Consider the following 24970-nt stretch of genomic DNA (forward strand, 5'->3'; position numbering starts at 1 on the left):
GAGTCTAATTTTATTTTTAGAAAGAGTGATTATAACTCTGTTTTTGTTTAATTAAAATAACATCTTCCTATTTTTCTGTAAGTCTCTCCATTTTTTAAGTTACATTAATACTTACATAATCTGTAAGATCCACAGATACGTATCTTCTAATAATTACTTTGTTAGAAGATTAAGCAACACTGTTACCAAACGTTCCCTTCGTTAAGGTCAAAACAGTGAATCAAGAACACACCACAGCTCAAGGGAAGTGATGGTATCTCCTGGCATTGTACCATCACGGGTGAATGCAATGCTGAGGCGAACAGACTCTGCCTGCTCAGTATTTTAAAGGACTTGGAAAGCAGGTGAACTGCATTTAATAACTTCAAACATCTTAAACGTGTTTTCATGAGGACTTGAAACTTTAAAAATTCTTTTATTTTCCATTCTGCTAGTAACCTTGCAGTATAGATAGTGTATTTTACACACTGTACTTCAAATTTTTTGGGACTACTGTCAAGAAACATACTTAAGAATGCAAACATTTAATTGCATAAGGAAATAGCAAGATACATACAAAATAGAAGATTACACATATTCAGAGTACTTCCCCCTTCAGCTAGGTGTCACTAGTCTGTAACTCGCATTAAAAATTAAATTTAGGCTAAATTGTGCAGGTCATTTTGAGATGGGCCTAAAGAAAGATGTTTAACTAAGCAAAAAAATCTAAATGTTTACTACACATAACAAATAGATTTGTCTATATTTCAAATGCTAATTAAAATATCATCCCAGAGTTTATCATCTTCACTTCTATTTGTTCTGAAATTCCTTGATATAGCAATTATCACTGACAATTCCACACCTTGGCTGACATAAAAGGTTCTCACAAGAGCAAAGATCCTCTCACATCCTCATTGTTAAACGAAGAAATCTTTCCCCTAAGTTTGTAATTTAGCACATTAGTGTTGTCTTAATTGTGCCCTTTGCTGAACAGACCTACTTGTCACACAGGTGCTCCTAAAATGTAACTTTAAGAGAGGCAAAAAATTAATATTATGCAATTGTTCTGAATATAGTATGTTAGATTAAAATAAGGACGTTGTTTTAAAAAAATGGAGTGTTAGGAATCGGACAACAGTAAAACTCAAAGTTGCCTTGATGTCAATGGGAGGTCTATGCTTCGAAGGAAGTTGATGCTAAGTTGAACAGTAAACTCCAACTATAATCATAACTTTTGAGACTATGGAAGAACTAGTCACATGATCTAACTTTTACAGTGTTGCAACCCATGATTTAAGCACACATCTCTGCCTGGGTTAGCCTTGGTTCACCAGCCACTACTGGTCAGACAGGGCAGCCAACCTAGACAGCCAACTGCAGATAATCAAATCCTCAATTCGTACTGTAGAGGAATCTCTCATTCCTAACAGGTTAAAATTCATCTTATGCAAACACGTGTCTTTGTGCAGATTTGGGGTTTGCATGCATACAAACGCAGCCGTTACTGTGTGATGAAGCAGCTTACTCGGCACCACCCCCTTTAAACACGTATACCTGTCCTCCCCCAACCACGATGTGGAGCATGGGGATGAGGAAGGAGCCTCACGCTGTCGAAGGAGCAGCAGGGGAGAAGCTGGATGCAGGGAGAGCCACCAAGGAATGAGGCACAGTGGTGTCTGTCTGTCAGATTGTATGGCTTGATGCCGTATTATAATAATAATGGCAAGATTTGTGCAGAAATAAAAAATGGTCAGAGCACCACAGGGGAGGACTTCAGTTACAAGACAGATGACAGATGCTGGCCTGAAACTTTCCAAGCTTCCCTTCGCTTTATCAGAAGAAGAGGGCTTTCTAGGCATAAAGTGAAGAATTCTAGTCCTCTACTGCCTTCTACAACCGCTCTAGCCCGCTGAACCACCTCAGTTTTAGGATATGTCAGTCGCTGAAGGCTTCCACAAGACTGTCTGGAGGCCGGGGCGCCCGGAGCAGGCGGTGGGCACGCCACATGGCGGGGTACATTCCGCAGGCCTAAGACAGTCACCCACCACCCATGCAGGGCTGGGGTGACCTCTGGGTGTAAGCACGATCCCAGAGAGTTTCGCGTTAGGATGTGTATCTTCAAGAAGTACTGGTGTGAACCATGGTGCAAAGGTGCTCGGATTCGTGCTGCAGGCGGGCAAGGCTGCTGCTGCGCCAGCACCTTCTCTGCAGCGAGGCGGGCATGGCTCCCTGGGGCTGGCAGGCAGCACTACACCTGCTGCTTCAGGCCGCGCCGGGACCTCGGCCATCTCCTGCTCGTTTTACGGCACCTCTTATGTGGCCCCACAGGCAAACGGCAACAAGCGACAGCAGAGAGCGTTCACCAGAAGCCATCGCGTGCTTTTCACAGGGACGGGGTTCGGCACACCGGGGATCAAAGCAGCCGGCCTCGTCACTCGCTTCAGCCCTGTAACGCGAGGAGTCTGAACGTGGCCAACAGCGGCGTCTAACGCGCCTGGCAGCCAGAGCCCCGCGGCCCCCGTAAGAGGCACAGCGCACTCAGGGCGAGCTGCGGCCGAGACCACCGGGCACCCGCGGGGCGCAGGCGGAACCCCGCGACCCCCTGGCCCCGGGCCCGCCGGGTCGGGCCTGCCGCTGCCGGCCGCCGCACAGGGGCGGGCCCGCCGTGCAAGGGCCTGCTGGGAGGCGGCCCCAGCGCGCATGCGCCCCGCCGCCCCCCGCCCCGCTTTGGTCTGTGGTGCCCCCCGAGGGCGGCGGCCAGCGAGGGCGGAGCGGTGGCGCGGGGTGGCTGGCGGGCGTGTGGCGGGGCCGGGCCGCTCCCTTCCCCCCGCGGCGCGCTGCACTGCGCAGGCGGCGGCGATGGCGGCCGGGGACGGCGGCGACGAGGTGCGGGTGCTGCAGAACCTCCGAGGGAAGATCTGTAAGTGCGGCGCAGCGGGCCGCGGTGGGGCTGGGCCGAACTGGGCGACCGGGCCGGGTCCGCCGCGCTCAGGTGCCCGCTCCTGTCCCCGGCTCCGCGGCACGGGCCGCCGCCGCTCCCTTTCCTTACCCGGGGCGGGCGGGCGCTGGCGCGGCGGCCGCTGAGGCGGAGCGGCGGGGCTGAGGCGGCAGCAGCAGCTTCTCACAGCGGTGCCCCCGCGGGCCGGGCCGGCAGAGCCCCGTGGGGGCGCGGGCCGCGCTGCGGCGGCGCCGGGAAGGGGCTTTGTGGCGGGCGCGGCCAGCACGTGTTGGCGGGGGCCGGGGGCTGCGCGGGGCCGGGGGCTGCGCGGGGCCGCCGGGCAGCGGCCGTTGCTCCGAGGGTTTCCTTGAGTCAGCGGGCGAGCAGAAATGTGTGTGTGTCCCGTCCCCGTCCCCCCCCCCCCCCCGGCCCCCGGGCATCGCAGTCTGTTTGTCAAGCAGCAATTGCGAAATTATTGGTGTGCAGGAAGTCGGTGGTAGAGGGCCGTTCTGGAAACGGTCATTAATGTTCTGTTTCTTTGTGTGTAGCGTGTGTGCGAGTGAGGGGGAGGCAGGGAGTGAGGCCGGTGACTTTATTTTGGTCGTTAGGAAGTGCTGACTAAAAATACCTCTGCATTCGGTAACGTGGGAAACCAGAGGATGAGCTGGGGAGGAGGGGCCGGGGAGGAAGGCAGAGTGCGGTGGGGCTCGGGAGGGCTTCAAAGCGAGTGGGAGAAACAGGATGCGCGGCGGCTTCCTGGAGGGGTATCAAAACACATTCATACAATTCAGATGCAACCCGTTTATTTCCTTTCTCACGCAGTTGATCGGCTTCTTTGAGAATGGAGGGAGAGAAGTTGAGTTGCGCGTGGTGGCGGGATGGAGAAACGGTTGTGAAAATCTTTTGAGGGCTTAGGTTTGGTGGAGGGATGGAGTCGTGTTTACTTAAATATGATCATGCAGCGTAGAACTGGATACGTCTTGAGTAAATAGAAGTCTAGGTCACCAAAGTAGGAAACTGCATGAAGTGTAGCTGGAGGTACTGTCGCTCCAGTGTGTTAGCGATAGTGATTGCCTGTTGAGTAGACGAGGCTGAACACGCACTTACGTTGTTAGCAATTATCACAGGAATAACACGTCAGCTTGTCTTTAAAAAAGAATACCGTTAGTTTTAGAGCTAAGACATTAGTTACTGAAGCTGACTTATTGACACCATTCTGCTTCCTCTACTTTGTTCATAAGGTTTTTCTCAACACTGGACAACCACAGCATTCACGGAGTTTTATGGGTTTTAATACTTGAACCTGACAAAAGTTTTCCATTAGGCATTAAATACAAAAATCAAAATGTCTTGAGACTTATGTTGAAACTAGTTTTATTGTCCTATTTAGATGTTCTGGATTGAGCCTGCAGTTGTATCCTATCTTTGAATGTTCAATTACTTGGCAAAAGTGATAGTAAGCTGATGACTATGACCTGCTTCCTAGGGAATACATAAAAAGCTGATTGTCAAAAGGTGGACCTGTAAGAACTGTAGGAGACCATTTGGAAAATTAGTGGAAGTAATAGCTGTAATAAAAGATGTGTCTTGAAACCTGCTTGTTTCTTCAAATAAAACAAAACAAGGGTGTAAAACAAACAAAACCACTGTGTAAAACAAACAAAACCAAAACAAACAAAAAACCCCAGGTATGAGTTACATGCGCTGTGGGAGTTAGCGAACCCTCTAATCCCTAGATGGTCTTTTGGCTTCTTTGCACAGCAAATATTGTTTTATTTTTGCTTGCTAGTATGTTACTGATGGGTTTTCGGAGAAACCCCTCTGAAGGAACAATAATAAACAAATGTAATAATATAATTCCTCTTGATCTGGAGGGATTAGCAGTAGCAGACCTCATTTTGGAAAGTTCATGTTCTGTAACAAGGCCTTGTATTCCACGCCTAAGAAACACGTTACATTTCTTCTGTGCCTAAGCTTTGTTGGCGTTTAAACTAATACAAGACTTGACACTGACTCATTTTGTGTTGCGAGAGGGAGCATGGTAGTTGTAATGAGGTAATGTCAGTTCTGTGTAATTCTTCATGTCTAGAAAACACCATCTGCACTGTTAGTTGTATTGTTTTACAATACACAAGTAGATGGTAAAATCTAAAGTTAGTGATGTTATACAAATCATCACGACAGACTTAGAATTGAGGCACATACTTAAAGGTGGCTTAAGTAACTATTACATGCTAGCAGTGAAAAAACAGAGTAGGAACACATTTGCAGTTCCTGGTATTCTCTGTTTTGTTAGTATACCAACGTTTTCAGTTTCCTGCCTCCGGTTTTCAAGTTAAGAGGCAAGATGAACTGGTCTTACCAGTTCAAGACCCTGTAATGGTGTTTGAAAATGTGGTATTACACTTTAGCAGGTTTCCATCAGAAATCCGCTGAATATCTTTTAAGCTTTGTGACAACTCTTTTATATTGGTGGCTCTTTCATGTGTCATAGTAATGACATAAGCACTTTACAAAGGTGCATGGATATCATGTCATTTTAGGCATATCATAGCGTAGTGTTTTAAGCTGTATAACTAGCTTCTGTTTTCATTTTATGACATATAGTAGTACCTTTTTAGGTCATAAGTGATTTTAGTTGCTTTGATTTTGGTGTGTTTACTGCAATCTGTCTTAGTGGAGCACTTGGAAAATGCCTCTGTCATCACCCAGAGCTTATTTGACAAAATTCAGGATGCATTATTTTTCAAACTTCTTGCACTTAGTTGTTAACACTGTGTGGTTGTCTTGGATTCTGCTGCACTCCTGGAGTGTATTCAATTGTTGCTATATAATATGTTTAGTTCTATGAAGCGCATACTTTGCAGTTGTGTGCATAAGCGTCTTCTAAAAATTTCTTTGTTCCAGGTCCCTGTCAGAGGATGTATGCTAATTGCACACTTTAACTAGACAGAGGATGGTGTGAATAGCATTTATCTATCCCACCTCCTGCTTTTGCTTAGTTTCTGATGCACTGTTAACAGTGAACGAGCTGTAACTTGATGTTTTCAGGTAGTGTCTAAATTTAACAAATGATGTGCAGGCAAGGGAGTTTGACAGAACTTTTGAATTTGGTAGGTTGCTCCATTGCTCATAACATTAATGTGAAGAGTGAATTTTTAAGTGTTGTACACCTGATTTCCTGTTACTTTGAGTCTTTATTAGCGTTGCAGCTTTTCGCTTTTGTTTAGGTTTGAGCTAATCATACTTTGAAGTGAGGTTTTACTAGGTATTTATATAGAGATCCTAAATAATATTTTCTAAATATTTTAAAATTCAAAGTGGTTTTTTTTTTTTTAAATAATTAGTATTACTTCTTGCTGTTTTCCCAAAGTAGCTAAGTGGCAATAAAGTCAGTTAATTTAAAAGTCAAGTAAGTAATAGCAATTGTGAACTTTCATCTTTTCAAGATAAAAAGGCTGATGTTTATTATTTTAGTGATGCATTTCATGGCTCCCGTATTGAATTAGGCTACGAAATGTGTCTTGTGAAAATAATTTCTGGTTCATGTTAGTCCATTGACCAAAACTGGTAAATTCATGTGGTCAATACAAAATAAAAAAGTGTGTTATTGCTGCTGTTTAATCACTTGCACGCTTCACCATTTGAACTGCAAGTTTAAGTATTGTACTGTGTAGTTTTAATGACAGCCTCTGTGAAGAGGCTTGAAAGGCAGTTCCCCAGTTAAATCTAGAATTGGTTTAATTTCTCTCTTCTCCCCAAAATGATTTTTCTTGATGTTTCTGACTAACCATTCGTACTACCTACACTTTCTCAACAAATCCTTGGAGGACACTGGTGTACATTTCTTCAGTATGCTTCTGTGACTTCTTACGTTTTTTCCTATGCGTCCTTTGAACAGTGAAAGATGTGCAGTCTTCAGAACTCAGAGCTGCACACTTGATGAATGCACTTAAAATCTTAACATTGAAGCAGATAACCGGTGGTGTTGTTCATACCTGAGTTTTATGTAATCATTATAGCCTTCGGTTTTTGAGGAAAAAAGTAAGACTTAATGGAATCAATCAAAGACTTGTGCTCTCACTGCCCTACCCCACCACACACACCACCCCTCCCCCTTAAAGAAAATAAGCTTCTTGGAGGAGCTGGACCACTATATGGCCAAAAAATCTCCCACAATCACACATATAAAGAGGTGTTTGAAAAGATGTGAAATCTCACGCTCTGTACTTCACCTGACAAGTACTCCGAGGTTATTTTTAACTCGGAACTGAGAATCATCCCCCTTGCCTCCAAAAAAACCTCAATATACTTGCCTGTGCCTTAAAGCTAAACTTGGGCTACAAAATAAAGGTTATCTCACTCAATTTCTATTTCTTACATTCCCTTGGATAGAAAGTTAGTATTAATGAAAGGCTGCAGTACAGTAGACATAACAGTTGTGAATTACGTAGAAATACTTAACTTCTACTTTTAAGAAAACATGAAATCATAATAAATGTAACTTCTTTTAAAAGTCCACTGTACGTTACATTTACAGTGCTGATTAAGTATTTTTTATGTAAAAATAGCATGGTGAAGCTAGGGTATTAACAAAAAAAATCTTATCAGGTCAATTGACACAAAGTTCATGCTTATTAATTACAAAATATGGTATCAGAAGCTCTGGATATTGCTAGCCTCATGAATTTATTTTAGTATTTTCTTTCATATGTTTTAATAAAATAGTTGCTTTTTTCTTTAAGGTTCAGTCATTGATGTTTTCCTTAGTTGTTCTTAAGGATGACTTTGAGTTTAGTCTCTTTTTGGAGTCTAGTGGCATTAAAAACTGGTTCTGTTCATGTCTCTCAATCAGTCAACGTTAACTGTGGTGTTTAAAAATAATATGTATACTTCCTCCTCTCCCACACCCAAGTTGATGAAAAGCTCATTGATGCTTCTGAGAGCACAAGCTGTAACTGCGGAAGTTAGTTAAGTGTCTGTTCACGCTTTCTATCAGTATACATATCCCTGACTTGGAAAACATCACACACCAGTTCAGTCTCTGTTAAAATGGCATGTTTGCTGCTCAGATACAGTTGTGGTAGCCTTTCCAATGCTGGGCCTGAATTCTTTTAACTTCCAAGGCTGTTATAGTCTATTTAACGCACACACACACACACACAAAAAAAAAGTGCAGGGAGAGAAAAAATAAAATTCTGATTTTAAGTCTTTAACAGTATAGACCATAAAGGTTATTCCACCATGCTTCATATCTGCAGTTTTAAAAAATAAATATATGTATGACACTTCAAATCTGATTTCAAGCTGTGGTCTTCGAGAGTGGAGGTGATATGTTATTCAGACGTGATAAATAATTAAAACTCAATACTTTCATGTAGTTTTCATCCTATTACTTTTTAAAATTTTTTGTATGAAGTCTAGATAATGTTGATTTCACATTTTATTGGGAGAGGTATTTCTGGTAGCAGGTGAGGATGAAGGGTGCTGTAAAAGGTCCTGGGTAAGACCTAATGCAGAATACAATTCTGGTTGCCTGTGTTAAAGATAATTAAAGTGGAACAGGGACAGAAGCTACTTGCTGATTCAGAGCCTCTCACACTGGAGTAAAGCTTGTCTTGTTTCTTTCAGCAGAATAAAAGGTGAAAAGGGTCTGTTTGTTGTCTTCAAAGACATTCAGAGGGGAAGGAAACATCCAGAAGGAAATAACTGTTAAAGCTAAAGGATAGTGTTGCTATAAATAAATACAGGTCTATTGCACTCAGGTTTTGGAAGAGTTTTCCAATTTGAGCATTGGGAACTGATTTTAGCTGTAGCTACTTAAAAGAAGTACCCATTTCCAAAAAGGGCTGCCTGATGTCCAGTGTGTGTTACTGCAGTAGCCTAGACAGAATACCCAGCAAATCTTGGTATTCCTGTGGTGTCAATCATCCTGTCTCATCAGAAACTTCCTTTTCTACTTGTTCTTAGCCATGTTGCGTTTAGTCAGTAGGTTTTTTTCCCCTTTCTACTAGACCAGACAGTTAGGAAAAAATGAACAGTACTCACAGCTGAACCTTTGAAAATATATCAGTCAAAATCAGCTGTTCATAGTGGAAAATTAAATAAAGATTTGATGGGTAAGTTCATACTAATCAGTTTCATTTAGCCATAATATTTGTGGAGAAAATACCAAATGAGCTCAACCAGATCGTGTCTTGATCTTATGACCTAATGCTGTATCAACTCAGGCTGTAAGCTGCTCAGATTTAGCAAGCTGCCCAGGGTCAAGCCTGAGGTGAGACCTCTCAAGGGAAAGTGCAGGTGCTGCAGGAAGTGGTGTGGTGAGTCAGGGTGCTGTCCTCTTCCCATCGACTCGCATTCTGGGTGAAGCTGGATGTGGCAATTCCTGTACGCTGTTGGATCTTAGGAATTGAAAATGAGTATGTAAATGCATGCGAACTGAATGGAAAAGTAAATTTTGGACGCAGATTAAAATGTAAAATTCTTGTGCCTAATGTTTTGTGGGTTTTTCACCCTTAGTATTTACAGTCATTTTTTTGTTCACAGATGATGCCAAACACTTAGTACCCAACAAAATGAGAGACTTTTTCTGTACCATAAACTTGGACCAAGAAGAAGTTTTTCGTACACAGGTAGTTGAAAAATCTTTAAGGTAAGCTTAATTTTTAAATAGAGATGATAAGCAAGACTGCCTCAGTTCAGAATAAAACCAAGATATGTATCAATGTGCACATGCTTTTGCTTGTACCTCTTTAAAATGAGAGCTGGCTTGTGGCAACCGCTCAGAAGCATTACAGCAATGTGTAAATTGTGAGAGTAGTTGAAAGAAGACAACATTGAGTCTTGTGAGTAATACGGTGCTTTTAAAACAGAGCATGCTAAAACATATTTCACTATTACTTTATTCTGTTCCATTGGGCAGCATAACATTCTTTTTCTTGCCAGGTTGTTGTCAAGGGAAAGAAATCTGCTTGATGCTTGCTCTCCATGTCATTTTCTACTTCTGACATGCAATTGGTCTGTACTGGTAGAATTCTGCTTTGAGTGTCTGTTTTGCAAAACCTGTACCCAGAATGAGAGAACCGGAACTTTTCCATGTGTAAGAGCTTTGTGTGCTGTGGGATGCCCCCCTGAATAGGCCTCATTCTCTTCTGAAATTCTTGTTTTGGGAACTATAACCAGTACTCACAGAGAATGGCTTGCAGCCATCCTGGAGTGACACTTAGCTGTAGATTCTGCTACTGTGTCAGAGCATTAAAAACAATCAAAAAAGTCATGATAACATAGCTGCAGGAGTCTTAGGTGCTTTGATGTCTCAAAACTCTTTAAGAGTTCACTTGATAACCCATACTGAGGCATCCTTGCAGCTGCATTGTTCAGAATATCAGTGACAGTTTCAGTTAGCTGGAGGAGATGTTAAACCTTTCTCTGAAAACTCAGAAAACTTGTTCAAGCTCCTGAAAGTTTTCTTAAATCTTGTTGTTTCCAGTTATATTGCTAGTATGTGTTTTTTGAGCTGTCTCTTTAGATGTATCCAGGTGAGGAACAGTATGCTGCTCATATGGCAGATATAAACAGGGAATTTGACTTTCTCAAAACCTTGTTTTAAAGCTCTCTTATGCTTCTGCATGAAAAGCAAATACTGCATACATGCAGTTGGGAACAAAGATTTTGCCCGTACTCCTCTGATCTGTAACTGCTGTAGTCAGAGCCAGGAATTTTTCAGAATTTAACTGACTGCAGTTGAGATTCATTACTGAAACAGACTCAACTGAGTAATCCTTCAGAGAAGAATATTATGATAAAGCAGAAACTTAAAGTTTCCCTTTCAAATAGACAGTAGTTTGATGGGTATAAGGGAACGCAGCATATCTTCTAAAAGGAAAGATTTTACTGTCTGTTTTTGGACATGTTAATAACTGAAACCTTAAAAGTTCCTACTATGCTTAGAAACAAGACCTGTTACATTTAATCTTTATGCAGACATTATGACTATGTTCTGTTTAATAATAGTTAAATTTTTATACTTAATTCACCTGATAATAAAAGAAATATTAATTGCATAGTAGAATGTTTGATAAAATGAATTTCCTGAAGTCCATCAAAATTTTTTCAAATGGTACTGAAGTTTTACCTGAAACTTGATTAAATGAAAACAATGCCACTAGTACTTTACAGAGAAAAGGAAGAAAAATCGTGCTATAACAAAACTGATATTGTGGTGGGGCGTGTCCTTGAGTAACACAAACCTCCCCTTGAATTGAGAATTTTTCAGGTGATAGGAAATAAATCTTTCTAAGTTGAAAACATTTTATTAGGCGTTAAAAATCAGTGTTCTGAATCACTCTTTGCCCATAGGTGCCTTTATGTCTCTGACTGTATAGGAAACTCTTAATCTTCTGAATTACGGCTGTGTGAAGTCAGATTCACAGCATGAGTAGGATTCCATACAAACTGATGAAATGTAATAAGTCGTCCTCTATTAGCAGCAACCAGAATTGGATGCTTACACTTGATTACTAGTGTGTATGCAGTTACAAATGCTGACACTTGTTCCGGAAACTTAATTATACCATCTTGCTGCTTATTACTGTGTTACACTAGAATACTGTGCTAACCTAGAGGACTGGAAGGGAAGATGAAAGCTCTGATCTCTTGTTAGTCTGGAAGCTTTATAAATTGCTTTCCAGTAAGGTGTAGTACAGTATAATTCTAACATAAATACAACTTCAAATTTAATTGGGTTTTTTTTTAAATTATTTGCTTGCTGTTTCTTACAAATGTAATTCACAGTCTGATTTTTGTCATTGTATTCTGGGTTGCAAACTTACACTAGCTGTAATGTAAATAGTATTTTACATTTACAAGTATCCACTAGTTAAAGGAAGTAATTATCACTAGAATTAAAATGATCTTTGACTACAGTAACTGAAAACTAATGAAGAAATGTATTTTTAAAATGTGGAAATAGATGTGGGCTTCCACTAGCACTGGGACTATTGTTTGAGTGCAGATGTAAAGCAAATGATTCTCAAAGTTAGTAAAACATGAATTAATGCTGAAGTGAAAGAAGGATATTTTGACTAATGACTCAGGAAATAGTTCCTGACATGGTGTGGGTTTTCTGTGGGTTCTGAAGAAAGAAATTTTTTTTTCCCTTGGAAAGTTTAAAGAACAACTATCAGCTTCCTCAAGTATCTATGGTCAAATATGAGGAATTGGGGAAGGGAGGGGTTGTGGCATGTGTATGCTGCATTTTTTTAAAATTTAAATGAAGTTTCTTTTTTCAAATAGAACTTTTTTTGAATGTAAGGTTATAGCAAAAAATACTTTTGTTGATGTAACTGTTGCTTTTATCAAATGACAAATCTAGGGGCATTGGTCAGTTTCCATCATAGAACTGCCAGTTTAATGTAACAAAGAAGGGAAGAGCAAAGGAGTATGTCACATACTTAAATTACATCTGTATTACTGTAATCCAGTTCTTCCTGTATGGCAGTCTGGTCTTCCCTTGAATTAGCACGATCTTCTAATTTTGTATCCATCACAGTCTTTAAAGTTCTTGCATCAAAGTCACAAATGAAAGTACTAAACTGACTGAATCCTTGAAGAACAGGTTGAGTAAGTTCTCAATTTTAATTATTCCTCTTTGCTATAACATATTATACCCCTTCAGCCAGTTCTGTGTCCACCTAAGAATTTCGTTACTAATCCTTTGTATTTGCCTTAGATTTTCTCTGTGCCTCATAATTTGCTAAAGAATAAGCATTTATTAATTCATAAGGCAGTGGTGTTAACCTAGGTGAGGAGAAATGTATCAACAGGAATAAAACAGCACCTTCTATTTATGCTCATACTATTGACCTGCTCTTTCTTGCCAAATCTGAGACTTCGGTAATGTTGAGGTCTAAATAATGACTGTTGGTGGCTGATTATTCTTTTGAGGTAGTGGGATATACCTGTGAAGTTTCCTTTCTTTAGCCATAGGATATGGCTGCCAAATAGGTTTTTGGAAGTCTATGCTAATAGATTCCATCCCAGGCGAATTGTCTGATTATGACTGGGTGCATGGAGTACTATAGATTCAGCAAGAATAGGGACTTAACACTTAGTGGTACGCAGTGGTTGATGTATGTTGTAGTCTAGTGCTCCTCTTAAGATGTCCAACTGAAGCTGAGTTAACAGACTTTCCCTCGATACCAGTGCCAGCTTGTTCGCCCACTGTTAGCTCTTTCTGTTGTAATATCTCTTTGGTACTGGTGCAACTATTGTACGTATAGCTGTCACGGGAACCATATCACTGAATTGACCTAAGTTTAAAATAAGCCTGTGTTTCATCTTTTTTTGGTCTGAGTTACTGTGTCAGTCCAATTAAAATGAGCAGCACCTACGGTAGTAAGGACATTTAGGCAGCTTAGGGCTGCATTGCTGCTAAAGGTAGTTCTCATGAATTTATACCTTTAGCAGTGGTGCTGACAAGAAGGACCTAGCCCTCAAAATCAAAGCCAGATTTGTTGGCTTTGAGATTAGGGAAAAAAAAAAAATTAAAAAAGCGGGGAGCTGAAAACCCACAAGCAAATTTTTCAAATGAGAATCCTTGTATTATTTCTCGGTGTCATGCAGAGGCTAATACTGATTTGTCTACTTTGAAGCCTGTGGTACAAGGTCTGTGTTTGAACGAAAGGAACATTTTCACTGGTGAAGTTACTCAATGGGTTCCTGCAGTTAAAGCTCTTGTTTTTAAAAATCAATTCTAGAAATTTGGAACACCAGATTTTTCACCTCTGTTCTTTCCCACTTTTTAAGTTAGCTGTCAGCTCTTTCACTTTTTAGCTTATTTAAAGAGCTATTGATCCTTCAGCATTTGGTGGTTTTTTTGTAATTATTTTGGAGGGAAGAGGGTAGGGGATGACACCCTATTCTTCCTGGTATCTTTTTAGGTAGGTAGTGGTATGAACTGATTGTTCCAAATATAAGCATATTTGTGTTAGTTTGATAAAGTGTTGTGACCATAGAGCGTCAGGTACTTAACTGGGATGCACACAGGCACCTCTCAGAAACACCCCCTACTTTGTTTCTGAGTTTGGTAGTTTGTCTGTAGAAAGAAGTAGAGGCTAGAATCAGTTTCATGAACCTAAACACTTTTCCCTGGTGATGTTAATACATTGTAATTGAAAGTATTTTAAGTCTTTAAGAATCCAGTAGTTCCAAAATAGCATGGAGGTTTTCTTGGTGGATACGCTTCATTTTCAGAATTTACAACTTGCAGCGACACACATAACGCTGTGGTTTTGTTCCGTCTTTTGAAATCCAGCCTTCTGACTACCGGCTATGATTGCATCAGTAAGTACTCATTAAGTTTAATGAAAGTATAAAGTTCCTTGAGTGAAGATACCAACCAACACATTGTGTGAACGATGTCTAACATAGAGGAGCCCAGAGTCTTTTTTTACATAGTGGGCTGTGCCAATGGCGGTTAAGTGGGGTGAACTGTAAACATTATATTGGACTTGATGAGATGGAGAAATGTGGAGGCCATTTCAGTATGTGGGATAATGTGCAAATTTGACGTTAACATTTCTCTCACTGTTCTGTTTTATAGTTGCTAATACTTACAGTTTCTTTCTACAGGTCTGAATCTTTGAGCATCAAATTTGACATGGAAGTTAGCTAAACAAATATCAGTTAGTGAAGTAATTAATAAATTGTATTTTAATATAATTTGTACTGAATGAAAAAAGAAAACCATAAAACTTGTGTCTCAGGAAGTCATATGGGGTGGTTAGAGAATCAGCTAGGAAAATTTCAAAACAGAAAAATAGAGTTGAAATTGTAGAGGAGACAGCACTTCCTGTGTGTGTACTCTGATATTTTTTTTTCCTTTTTTTGAACATATGCAAGGCATTCTCATGAAGTTTTAATTTGCAGTGTTATTGTATGTTCCTGTAATGAAATGGTTGTGGATGGCTTTGATGATAGACAAGTGTAATGCTAAAGGCCACGACCTGGGACTGCAGTAAAAATGTAGTATTTCAATGTTTGTCTTACATAAAAATTACATAAAGTGTTTTTCTGTCTTAACTGTCAGTCTTTCTTTTCAGCCCTTATTTTGGGGAAGAGTTTTACTTTGAGATTCCCAGAACATTCCAGTGGCTGTCCTTCTACATTTATGATAAAAGTGTGTTACAAAAAGATCTGCGTATAGGTAAGTTCTGGGTTACTGTCTACATCTGGCATAACATTTGGTTATTGTCAGTATCCTTCTCTGTAATATTGAGGATACAGTTATTACAGTGATGCGTTTTTCAAAATGCAGTATACAGTGCACTTAAACTAAATGTTCCTTTAAATTCTGAGAAGCAGGATTTTGTTTTCTTGCTTTATTCTATTATACTGAAATGCGTTTATTTTTTAGGCTAATAGGACATTTTATAGTCTTATAATTATAATCTTCATACATTTTTTAAATTCTGTTTGATTTTTCTCTACTTCTATTCTACTGGAATATTTGAATAATTGTTACTACCTGTAGGTCTGTCAAGAATTTTGTGGAATAATTCCACAGTAACTGCAACAGTGGAATAATTCTTGATGGTATAGATTACATTTTTGTCTTGGTGCAACCTGTTACTTGTAAAGCATTTTGTAGCAATTTATGTAGCTTAGGTGAAAAATTACAGGAAGTGGATTTCCCGTGCACCCCCCCCCCCCCCCCCCATTAATAATGGCTCTATTGTAGCTGCTACTTGGATAGAGCTTTACAGCAACTATAACAGTCAGCCTGCTGTGGAAGAAGCCTTCACATGACTAGAATTGAGGAAGGAAATAATTTGCACCAGGACGCCAGATAATTTGGTATAACAGCAACTTTCCAAACAGCAGTGAGACGAGTAAAAGGCACCTACCTTCAGTTCCCTATTTAAACCTTCTTCAACACCATCACTGTTCTCTCAAATCATTATTATGTGATTTCCAACCACAAGTGTGTTCTTTATTTTACCTAATCTTGTTATTATGGATATCCAAGATAACACATTGTCATTAACTTAATTTGGTTTCATATAAACTATTTTTCTGCTTTACTCATGCTTAATGTGCTTTGTTTCCATAAGCTTTTTATATAGCATCATAAAAGTTTAAACAAAAATCAAACTTCAAATCTATTTAAATATTTGTCCTATTCAGATGAAAGTTATATTTATGCTTATTTCTCCCTGCCCCCTCCTCCAGGAAAGGTGTCAATCAAAAAAGAAGATTTATGCAACTACACAGGAAAAGAGAACTGGTTTATGCTTCAACCTGTCGATTCTAATTCAGAGGTTCAGGTAACTATTAAATAGCACATTTGCATTTCTAAATTAAATATAGATAAGTGTGTGTAATAGTAGAAGTTTACACTGAACTGTAGCAGATGGAGGTCAGCATTGTCTAAGTCTTGTGAGACAGCTGAGTCTTTCAGCTTGATTAGAGAATAATGCATATTCTATGCCTCTAAACTAGCTGTATTGTTTCTGATGATACTTAAAACTAGCAGAAGACTTAAAGCAACTGTTTTAGAAATATTTTAACGGTGGTTTAGTGTCTAAAATCTTTGCAAGGGGAGCTATGTACTTGAGAGGTGAATGATTTAGGAAACTACTGAATAATTTTTATTTTTTTGAGTCGGTTTTGGTATATCTGAGAGAAATGATTATATGGCATGAAATGGTTCAGGTCTCCAAAACTAGAGGTACTTGTGCTGTGCTCATTTATCTTATTTTGAAATACTTTCTGCATTCAGTATCAAAGAACTTGCACTTCAGAGTTGTATTTTGGACTGTGGTTCAAGTTCTTCTGACAGGATTGTTATAGTAATACATAAAGATGAGGTGGCTGTAGAAGTTCTAGCAAATCTTTTTTTGGTTTGAGAAAAAACAGAACAGTCTTCTTGAGAATCTCTTAGCCTTGTTACTGTGATAAACAATTTATTAGGTTTTAATAGTTTTTTTCAGATTTGCCTGAGGGCAAAATTCTTGGACTTGGCAGTGTTTGTGTTTTTCTAGTAACCTGGAAATCCCTCTGGGTAGGGAGAATCCTGTATATTTTTACAAGAGGTGAATGTGCACAGAATTCCCAAAAAATGTCACAGTATGTTCCAGGATTAATCATCTATGAGCTGTAAGTTTAGCCTGCAGCTGTTGGTTATATAGGAGGACCTGTGGTTGCTTTACATGAAGACAGATTTTCAAAACATCTGAATACCACTTTCTCTATATCTGTTGAAAATTGGTCCTCATTCAGTTAGGATGGAATATAATAGAATAGTTCAGTTGCAAAGGACCTACAGATCGTCTAGTCTATCTGCAAGTTGTCTTATTCTTCTGATTCTTTCATCTAATCACTCTAAATATTCTGGAAAGTCCTTTCCAGATAGAAACTGAAATGCAGTTTCTGCTTTGACTTAAAAAACTGTAGCAAGCATGACAGTATTTTTCTCCGTCATAAAAATGTATTGAATAAAAGATTAATTTTTGTCATAATACTACCCGAGTAAGTATGAAAATTCAATTAAACTGTTCCATTAATAGCATTAAACAATTCCTTACATATTGGTAATGAAAAGTTTTTAATTTCCATGGCTTTGTAGCTTACAGTGGACTGTAAGCTCTTACTGATACTTTTCTATGGCTGGGACATCTATAAAACACTCTCTTGCATGATGCTTCTTCTAAAGGATGACCTTTTCTGCTAAGGTGTGTGCTCCTCATGTTAATCTTTGCTTGAGTTAGGGCGTTTGGGTAGGTTTCTCCTCTGTCCTGTGTCCTTTTTCCATGAAACTTGAAGAGCAGAGCTGAGACCAGTTCCCCTCTGCCAGATTTGGCTGTAATCTTGTGGGTTTGGATGTGGCATACCATACTGAAATGTATTCCTAGGAGATTCCAAAGGTTCTTGTTGGGACGTGGCTGAAAATAGCAGGCTTTCACATGGTATATGTGCAGAAAAAGTGCACAATGGTTTATAAAGCTGAGTAATGGTTTTTTTTGGGAAAAAATTGCTCTCGGATATGCTCTTCTGTGTAACTCTGTACATGTGGTTGGCATTTTTTTCTCTAGCTCCCTCACTGTGAGTGGTTTCTAGAACTTACAATGGATGCAAGGCAATAAAATGGCTTAGAAGTATTTTGCAATCCTTGGCTATATGTGGGACATGTTGCAGTTTGCATGGTTGGGGGTCTTTTGAGGTGGATTTTTTTTTTCTTAAATCTTCATTTGTTTCAAGAAAATGGTAGTTTCTTTGTACTAGTCATCTATTTTTCATACAGGCTAACTCTGGTATAATGAGCAACCTGTATATCCAGGTACATTAGTGGTGGAGGTGCATATTGTGTATTGTGGTATACAGCTTGTAGATGTACAAAATCCATACAAAGTCATAAGTGCTTTGGCACTAACTGTCATTGTCTTTACTAATAAGCATATCTTATATATATTTATTTTTTTCTTTACAATTCATCAGTTCTTATAGCCTGTAGGGGAAATTCTCAGCTCTACATTTGTAGGACAAATTAAAGTATTGCTGGAAGACATTTGAGTTCATCAGTAAATTTGGTAGTTCCTAGAGGGACTTGAAAGTCCATTAAATGTAACATTTTTGTCTTTTGTGGAATTACCAAGAATTATACTTGCCAGTTCCTACAAACCAAAACTGAACTGGGGCAGTGGGGAAATAAACAGAAAAGTCATTTTTTTAAAACCACCTTACTTTAATAAATTTAGGACTTCTCTAGGGTCATAATCCACTTCTCACGCAGAAGCTGTAGACCAGTCATTTTTGGTTCCGATTCTATGGCTCTCTACGAACAGGTAACCTGAAGTGGAGGTGATTAAAAGTTAGGCAGAGTAAAAGCAGCGTGTGCTTGAGTTAATGTGAATGAAAGAAGGGTGATGGATATTTTCTTTCAAGTGTGTATGGGAGGAGAGTGGCCTCTCCCCAGCCATTGACAGTGTGTTTAAAAAAAAAAAACCAACAAAACAACAACAACAACCAAAAAAACCAAACCAAACCCCAAAACTTTGGATTTTGGAAAGCATTTGCTTTATGTTTAGATCTTAGCTGGGTTTTTTGTTTTGCTGCTGGTTACAATATTATGAATGGATAATCATTTTGTTTCTTAAAACTTTTCCCTTTCTCCTGTAGTTCTTGAAAAGCATACAGGAATGTGGCAATACTAAGCAAATATATATAAAGTAGCATTTGAAGAGTTGAGTGGAACAGACCATGTTTAACTGCAGCTGGTGCGAACTTGTTACATTTATGTAGAAAAATCTTCACATTTTCTAGAATACAGATAGCCTCAGCATGCTAGTAAAATTGTTAGGATTGCTTGCCTCCCCCCTTTTTCTTTCTTCTTAAATCTTCACTTACGTGGTTTGAAACAAGGTCATATTGTTAAATGTGTCCTTGGTCTTTGTTATTTGTAGCAAGAAACATTTTGTAGTGTCCTGATCTATGTTTGTGAATACATTGATAAAGTCAAAAACTTTTACACACAAGGTTTTTGACAGTAACTTTAACACTCACTGTTCCCTTTCTTAAAATTGATAGGATTTATCATTGAAATAACGTACTCCTAATAGATTTTCCAGATGTTCATGTAGAGTGTACAAATTCAGAAAAAAAAATGGAAATGGAGCCTCAAGTCACCTTGTAGATTCTTAGTGGCTCAGATCTCCAACCCTAGGAAAGAAGAAAGGTCTAGGTAAAGTAAACCTCACAGCGTTATTGGAATTGAATGCATGTACCATGGAACTGTTGGCCATCCCATAGTGATATGAGCTCAGTCTGGTAGGCAGTAAGACGTAGTACACTTCAGAAACATGATGCATCTTTGCTCTAATGTAGAATGGGAAAGCTGGAAAAAAGCTGATGGACGCTGATAGAACCTGTATCTGTTATGTAGAGACTTTTTTTGTAGTAAGCACGCAATTAACAATTCAGGTGGTGGGAATATTTTGTAAATTTGGGGAGTATTGTAGAGTTTTACTTTCCATATGCTGCAAGGACTTCAGTTTACCAAAGATGGTTCTGAGTGGATAACCTGGGTTATTTTGGTGTTTTGGTTAAAGTTCTCTAACTTTGGCTTAGGTTTTTTTTCCTTCTACTTAGATGTTAACATAGTGTGTATTGCATAAAGATGATTCTTACAAATCCAATAGTTCAGTTGCAACATTTGTTGCATTGAGTTAGGGGAAGTGGAAGGAAGAGGGCAGAGTTCAAGAGAAATACTGTAATCTAGAGTTTCTGATGTTGGGAGAGGAGCTGGAAAATAGCTGTTAACATTTCTAGCTCTGTTTAAACCCCACCACCACCCTCAATACCTTCCTCAAGTGTAGGCTATGCTTCAGATGAAAGAATACTCGAATTTAAAGGAGAGAAGTTTTTATGAAGAAAACTTAACTGTCAAAAGTAACTTTGTGGTACACTTGGTAGTGTGATTCTGGTGAGCACAGTATATGAGCACCTGTTGGCATAAGTATTTATAAGACAGTTGCAAGCCCAGTTTCCACTTAAAAGCTTTACTAAACTAGAAAACTTGCATTTATTATAAATACTTGTAACATTTCATTGTGTGGAAAAGATGAAAATATTGGAGCTGTGAGTTATACAGTGTTAAAATGCAGACCAGTTCTTAAAAACAAAACTAACTGAATTGTTTCTGTAGTTCAGAAGTTTAGGTTGGCGATTTGGATGCTCTTGTTTTGGCTCCTCTGTTACTATGTGAATCTTCACCATGTGATCAACAGCTCCATCTTTCTCTATTCAGTTACCTGAAAATTGTTAATCCATTTGTAAATTGGTTAAAATGGTACCTACCTGCCTTTGAACAACCCTGAGATCTACAGATGAAAAGTCTGTTCATATGAAGTGTGTTGCTTGCTTATTCTATAAGAATGGCTGATTTCTCTTCATGTTTTGAACTAAAACCAATCTCTAAAACCGCATTTAAAACCTGGTTGCACATTATGTCAAAAGCTCTGATATAGATCTGTGGATCAGCCACTTCAGGCAACCGTTGCACTGCTCTCAACAAACAAAACAACAAAAATGTACCCGAAACTCTCCATACATGCCAGGGAAGTACTTTCTTAGAGTCATGTTACTGTAGCCATCATGATGCTGAGTTTTGAACAAACTACATCTACAGATAGTTCCCAGGAGCAGTAGATTTGTTGTTTTACTCCTACTGATCAGTGTTGAACATATGATGTATGTTTGGTTTTGGGATTATTTTTTTTAAAGCAAAAGGAAGATGTTTAGGCCATTCACAAGATCTGCCTCCTACAACTAGTTAAGTGAGCTATTACAAATAGATATTACTAAGATGGTTGTTTCATTTGTCACTCAAAAACTGCCTTGTAAGGCTCTGGGCTTGCTTCTCAGTGTTCTGTTTTTATCCTGTAAATCTATTTATGTAATTGAGTTTCTCTGCTTGACAAATATTTTCTTAATGTACCTGCTGTTTCAATCCATGTGGTAAGTTAGCAAAACACTTGGCAGGCATCCCGAAGTAGTTACATTTAAAACTTCCTTATAGAAGAACTTCATTTCTCCTCCCATGTGACGTACAGGGAGAGAAACACAGCCCTTGCCCCAGGGGATTTACAATAAAAACATTTCAGTTTTATGTCAAAACATAAGTGCTGTAGAAATGTGTGCAAGGTCAGCTAAGGGTTTAACTTCCATTTTAGTATTGTACAGCAAAACTGTAGTTCAGATTGCAGCTTGCTTTCTTTGCCACACTTAAAAATTCTCTTCCAGGTCCCTTCCCAAAGAATCATAATTGTGGACAAACCAGTGTCATCTGATGTTCCATTTTTCAAATGGACAGATTCCAAGAATACTAAGAACGTGGTTTAGAGGAAAGACACTGTCAGTGCGTGGATATCTTAGATGCGAAAGCCAGCATGAATAGTCAGGCACTGAAAGGAGTAGCAGTGTTGTTTAGGCACTAGATGTTTGGAGTGAGGTGGTTGTACCAAATTTTGGTCCTCCCAAGAAAGTTGCATGTCATGGTTTGGAGCTTCTGGAGCCTTTTATTGTGAGAGTTAAGTAGGTTGGCTCTTGCTGAGTTCTGAAGTTAATCCACACTTTGCCATCATTTATGGAATTTTTTTTCTTAACACATCTTACCATGTCAGAAAAAGACCAGGAGGAAGCCCAGTTTGGCAGATATTGCAACCTTTTCAGGTTGTGTTTACTGTTCCAACAGTATACGGGCAGACATTCGTGAGGTAGTTGAAAGCTGGACTGGGATGCATAATATATTGCTAAGTCATCTTCAGTGTGGTGTGATGGACAGGATTTCACAGTGGGATATTAAATGTTGCTGGTTAGGCTACTGCATTCTATTCTACTTCTCTAAATATGCCAAACTGCCTTCAGAGTCCCAGGTAATTTTAGAACTTTCTCCTGAAATGCTCATAAATTCCTTGTCTGTTTCTTCAAGGTTTCGTCCCATGCTTAGGACAAAAATGCTGAGAGGGACTTTTGCTCTTGGTACTTCCTCATTCTGAAAAAAATATTTTTTATGTGTGTGTTAAATCTGTGGAGACTTAACCAATTCATGTGCTGTCTGCAGTTGAGGATCATGGTTCTCTCTTAACATTTTTTCTGGAAGTTCAAATGCATTCATCCTACTGTAATTGCAAGATACATGCTTTAGATATTTGGTTGAAGTGGATATATTGGAATTACCTTAAATAGCTTCTAATTTTAAACTATATTGTTGTTCTAATTGCTACTTCTAAAGTAAAGGCTTTTAAAACTGTTTTTTTCACTTATTTTTTTTCTTTTTTCCAGGGAAAAGTTCACCTTGAATTAAAACTGAACGAACTGATAACAGATAATGGGTCTGTGTGCCAGCAACTAGTAGTACAGTAAGAAAATACATTAATCCTTGAATACTTAGTTGTTTGTTAGACCATTATGTAATTTGTCTCTCAATACGAAATGTCTGCACATCCTGGTACCATAATATTTTTTGGTTTTATATGACTTCCCTTGGGGCCTGCCTTGCTGAGGGTATGGGTATATACTTGGGGAACTCTGCAGAAGTTTTTCACAACTGCTTATCTCTGCTCCCAAAGCAGTCACTTTTATTAGGACTCAGCATGGCTATCTGGTATCATTAGTTCAGTGTCTTGTAATTCCATTTGAGTTGGGTCTGGTGAGGAACCTAGGAAAGCTCACTGCAGCCTGACAGCCACAAACTTGCAGTACTGCTGAGACTGACAGAATTGAGTTGCTGGTGGGTGTTGGAAATGGTGTGAAACTTTTTCAGTAGTAGTATTTTGGTTTGGTATATGAAAATCCACTTCTAGTTTTGCTTCAGAATTACTTTCTCATGGTTAACCATGATAAGGACTGTTTATAGAAAAACAAAGTTCAGGGGTTGCTGTTCTGAAGCAGCGTAACTGCCACATTTCAGTAAAACTTCTTAGCAGCAACTTAATGAATTTTTATTACCGAGACAGTTTTGACTCCAAAGTATAAAGACATTACAGTATGTCAAATAGCCTCATAGAAAGAGTAAGTGTTTACTATATGTTAATTAAAACCCAACAAATTTCACCAATGTTAAAGAAAAAGCACAGCATGAGGCATGTTGGAAGATACTAACCAGTCTGTACTGTTGTGTTGTTGCTCTTAGAGCTGTGTTTAATAATATCCCTATGTGGTGGCTTTGGGAGTGTGAGCGTACAGGTTACATGCATTAGTCACAGAAGACCAAAGTTCAATATGTATTGGTAGTTATGTTTCTTTTTATTCCTTACTAAGCAGTGCGTTTAAGGCCAGAAATTGAGAAGAAGCTAATGCAAAAAGAGATACACAAAAAATGTTTTGACTCTCTCAAAAAGTTTGTCTGATAAGGACATACTAGAAGATATGGGTCTTCCTAGAAACTAATCCTATCCTTTGGAAGAAGCCCAACAGCCTTCCATGTTACCTGTCTCTGGGAGACTGTTTGCTTTCATTGAAGAGACCAGTAGAAACCAGTGACTTGCAGAGACTCACTCAGTGAGATTGACGGCATTCTCTTGTGACTTCTTTACATCCTCAACATGAGTAAGTTTCAGGAGAACAAGCCAGCCTTACTGCAGTTTTTTAATTGTAGTGCTTCAGAAAGAAGTAAAGATTTTTCTGCGCTTGTCTTTTAATGGGTTATGGGATAGGAAACGTGAAGAAAAGGGTACAGACAAGGGGGTTATAAAGACTAAGAGAAAAATAAGATTAAAACCTCAAAGGGTAGTAAGTCTTTGTTTTGCTTTTCAGCATTGTTCATGAACATATTTATTGAGTGAGGGTTTTTTGTGCTGTTTGAGTTGATTTTTAACTTCCCTGAGAATTTAGCATGAAAGAATGGGTTGTATTGTGAAACTGAGGGGAGGAAATGGTGTGTGGTCTTCCGTTTGTCTTGGCGACTTCATGTTCAGCTCAGCCTCAGGGAGCAGGGGGAGACCATTACAATCTGTCGATTTTGCTAATGTGATTTTCATTATAAAGTTTATAATACATTCTGTCTTAGTCAACTATCTAACCAAGGTGAGTAGTTTAGTTGGAACAAGACCTGGTAAAATAATCTCTTTGCTTTTTTGTTACTTGGTGTGAAAAGGGCTTAGTTCTATCACAGAACTAGCTTCCAGTGAAACTGGTAATGGTTTAGTGGCTATTGTAGGTCGATAGTTCAGGTAAGATAGGAAAACTTGCTGTACATCAGTGTGTATTTATAACTTAAAGATAATTCTGAATGTGTTGCTGTTGGTATAGTGGATGGCAGCTTGGTTAATTGGGGGTCTGGCTGCTCTTACTTTTCCATTCCTCCTGCAGTGCAAGGCAGAACTAGAATAGCTTTTTCCCTGTGGACTATTCACCGCCAAAAGCTGGCTGGAACTTTATGACTTTGTTTTTTATTTCCACCTTAACTTTCTGATATGTCATTTTTTTAAAATACTTTATATATCCATGCACTTTAGTGTGAGTTAATTATTTTTTTTTATTATTTTTAAA

At 39.1% G+C, this 24970-nt stretch overlaps 1 protein-coding gene across 2 annotated transcripts in view; it reads left to right on the top strand.

The window, feature by feature from the left end:
• The first annotated feature begins 2769 nt into the window (after nucleotides 1-2769).
• The window catches only part of RASA2 (RAS p21 protein activator 2), a 48985-nt gene continuing 26784 nt past the window's right edge, over nucleotides 2770-24970 (top strand). For both annotated transcript variants that reach the window (XM_040613049.1, XM_040613050.1), the window contains exons 1-5: nucleotides 2770-2902; nucleotides 9470-9575; nucleotides 15025-15128; nucleotides 16154-16248; nucleotides 22763-22839. In XM_040613049.1, coding sequence (XP_040468983.1) covers nucleotides 2842-2902; nucleotides 9470-9575; nucleotides 15025-15128; nucleotides 16154-16248; nucleotides 22763-22839 — 443 coding nt within the window. In that variant the 5' untranslated portion in view covers nucleotides 2770-2841. The remainder of the gene's footprint in view (nucleotides 2903-9469; nucleotides 9576-15024; nucleotides 15129-16153; nucleotides 16249-22762; nucleotides 22840-24970) is intronic.

Source organism: Falco naumanni, chromosome 13, assembly GCF_017639655.2.
Source record: "Falco naumanni isolate bFalNau1 chromosome 13, bFalNau1.pat, whole genome shotgun sequence".
NCBI classification, from domain to species: Eukaryota; Metazoa; Chordata; class Aves; order Falconiformes; family Falconidae; genus Falco; species Falco naumanni.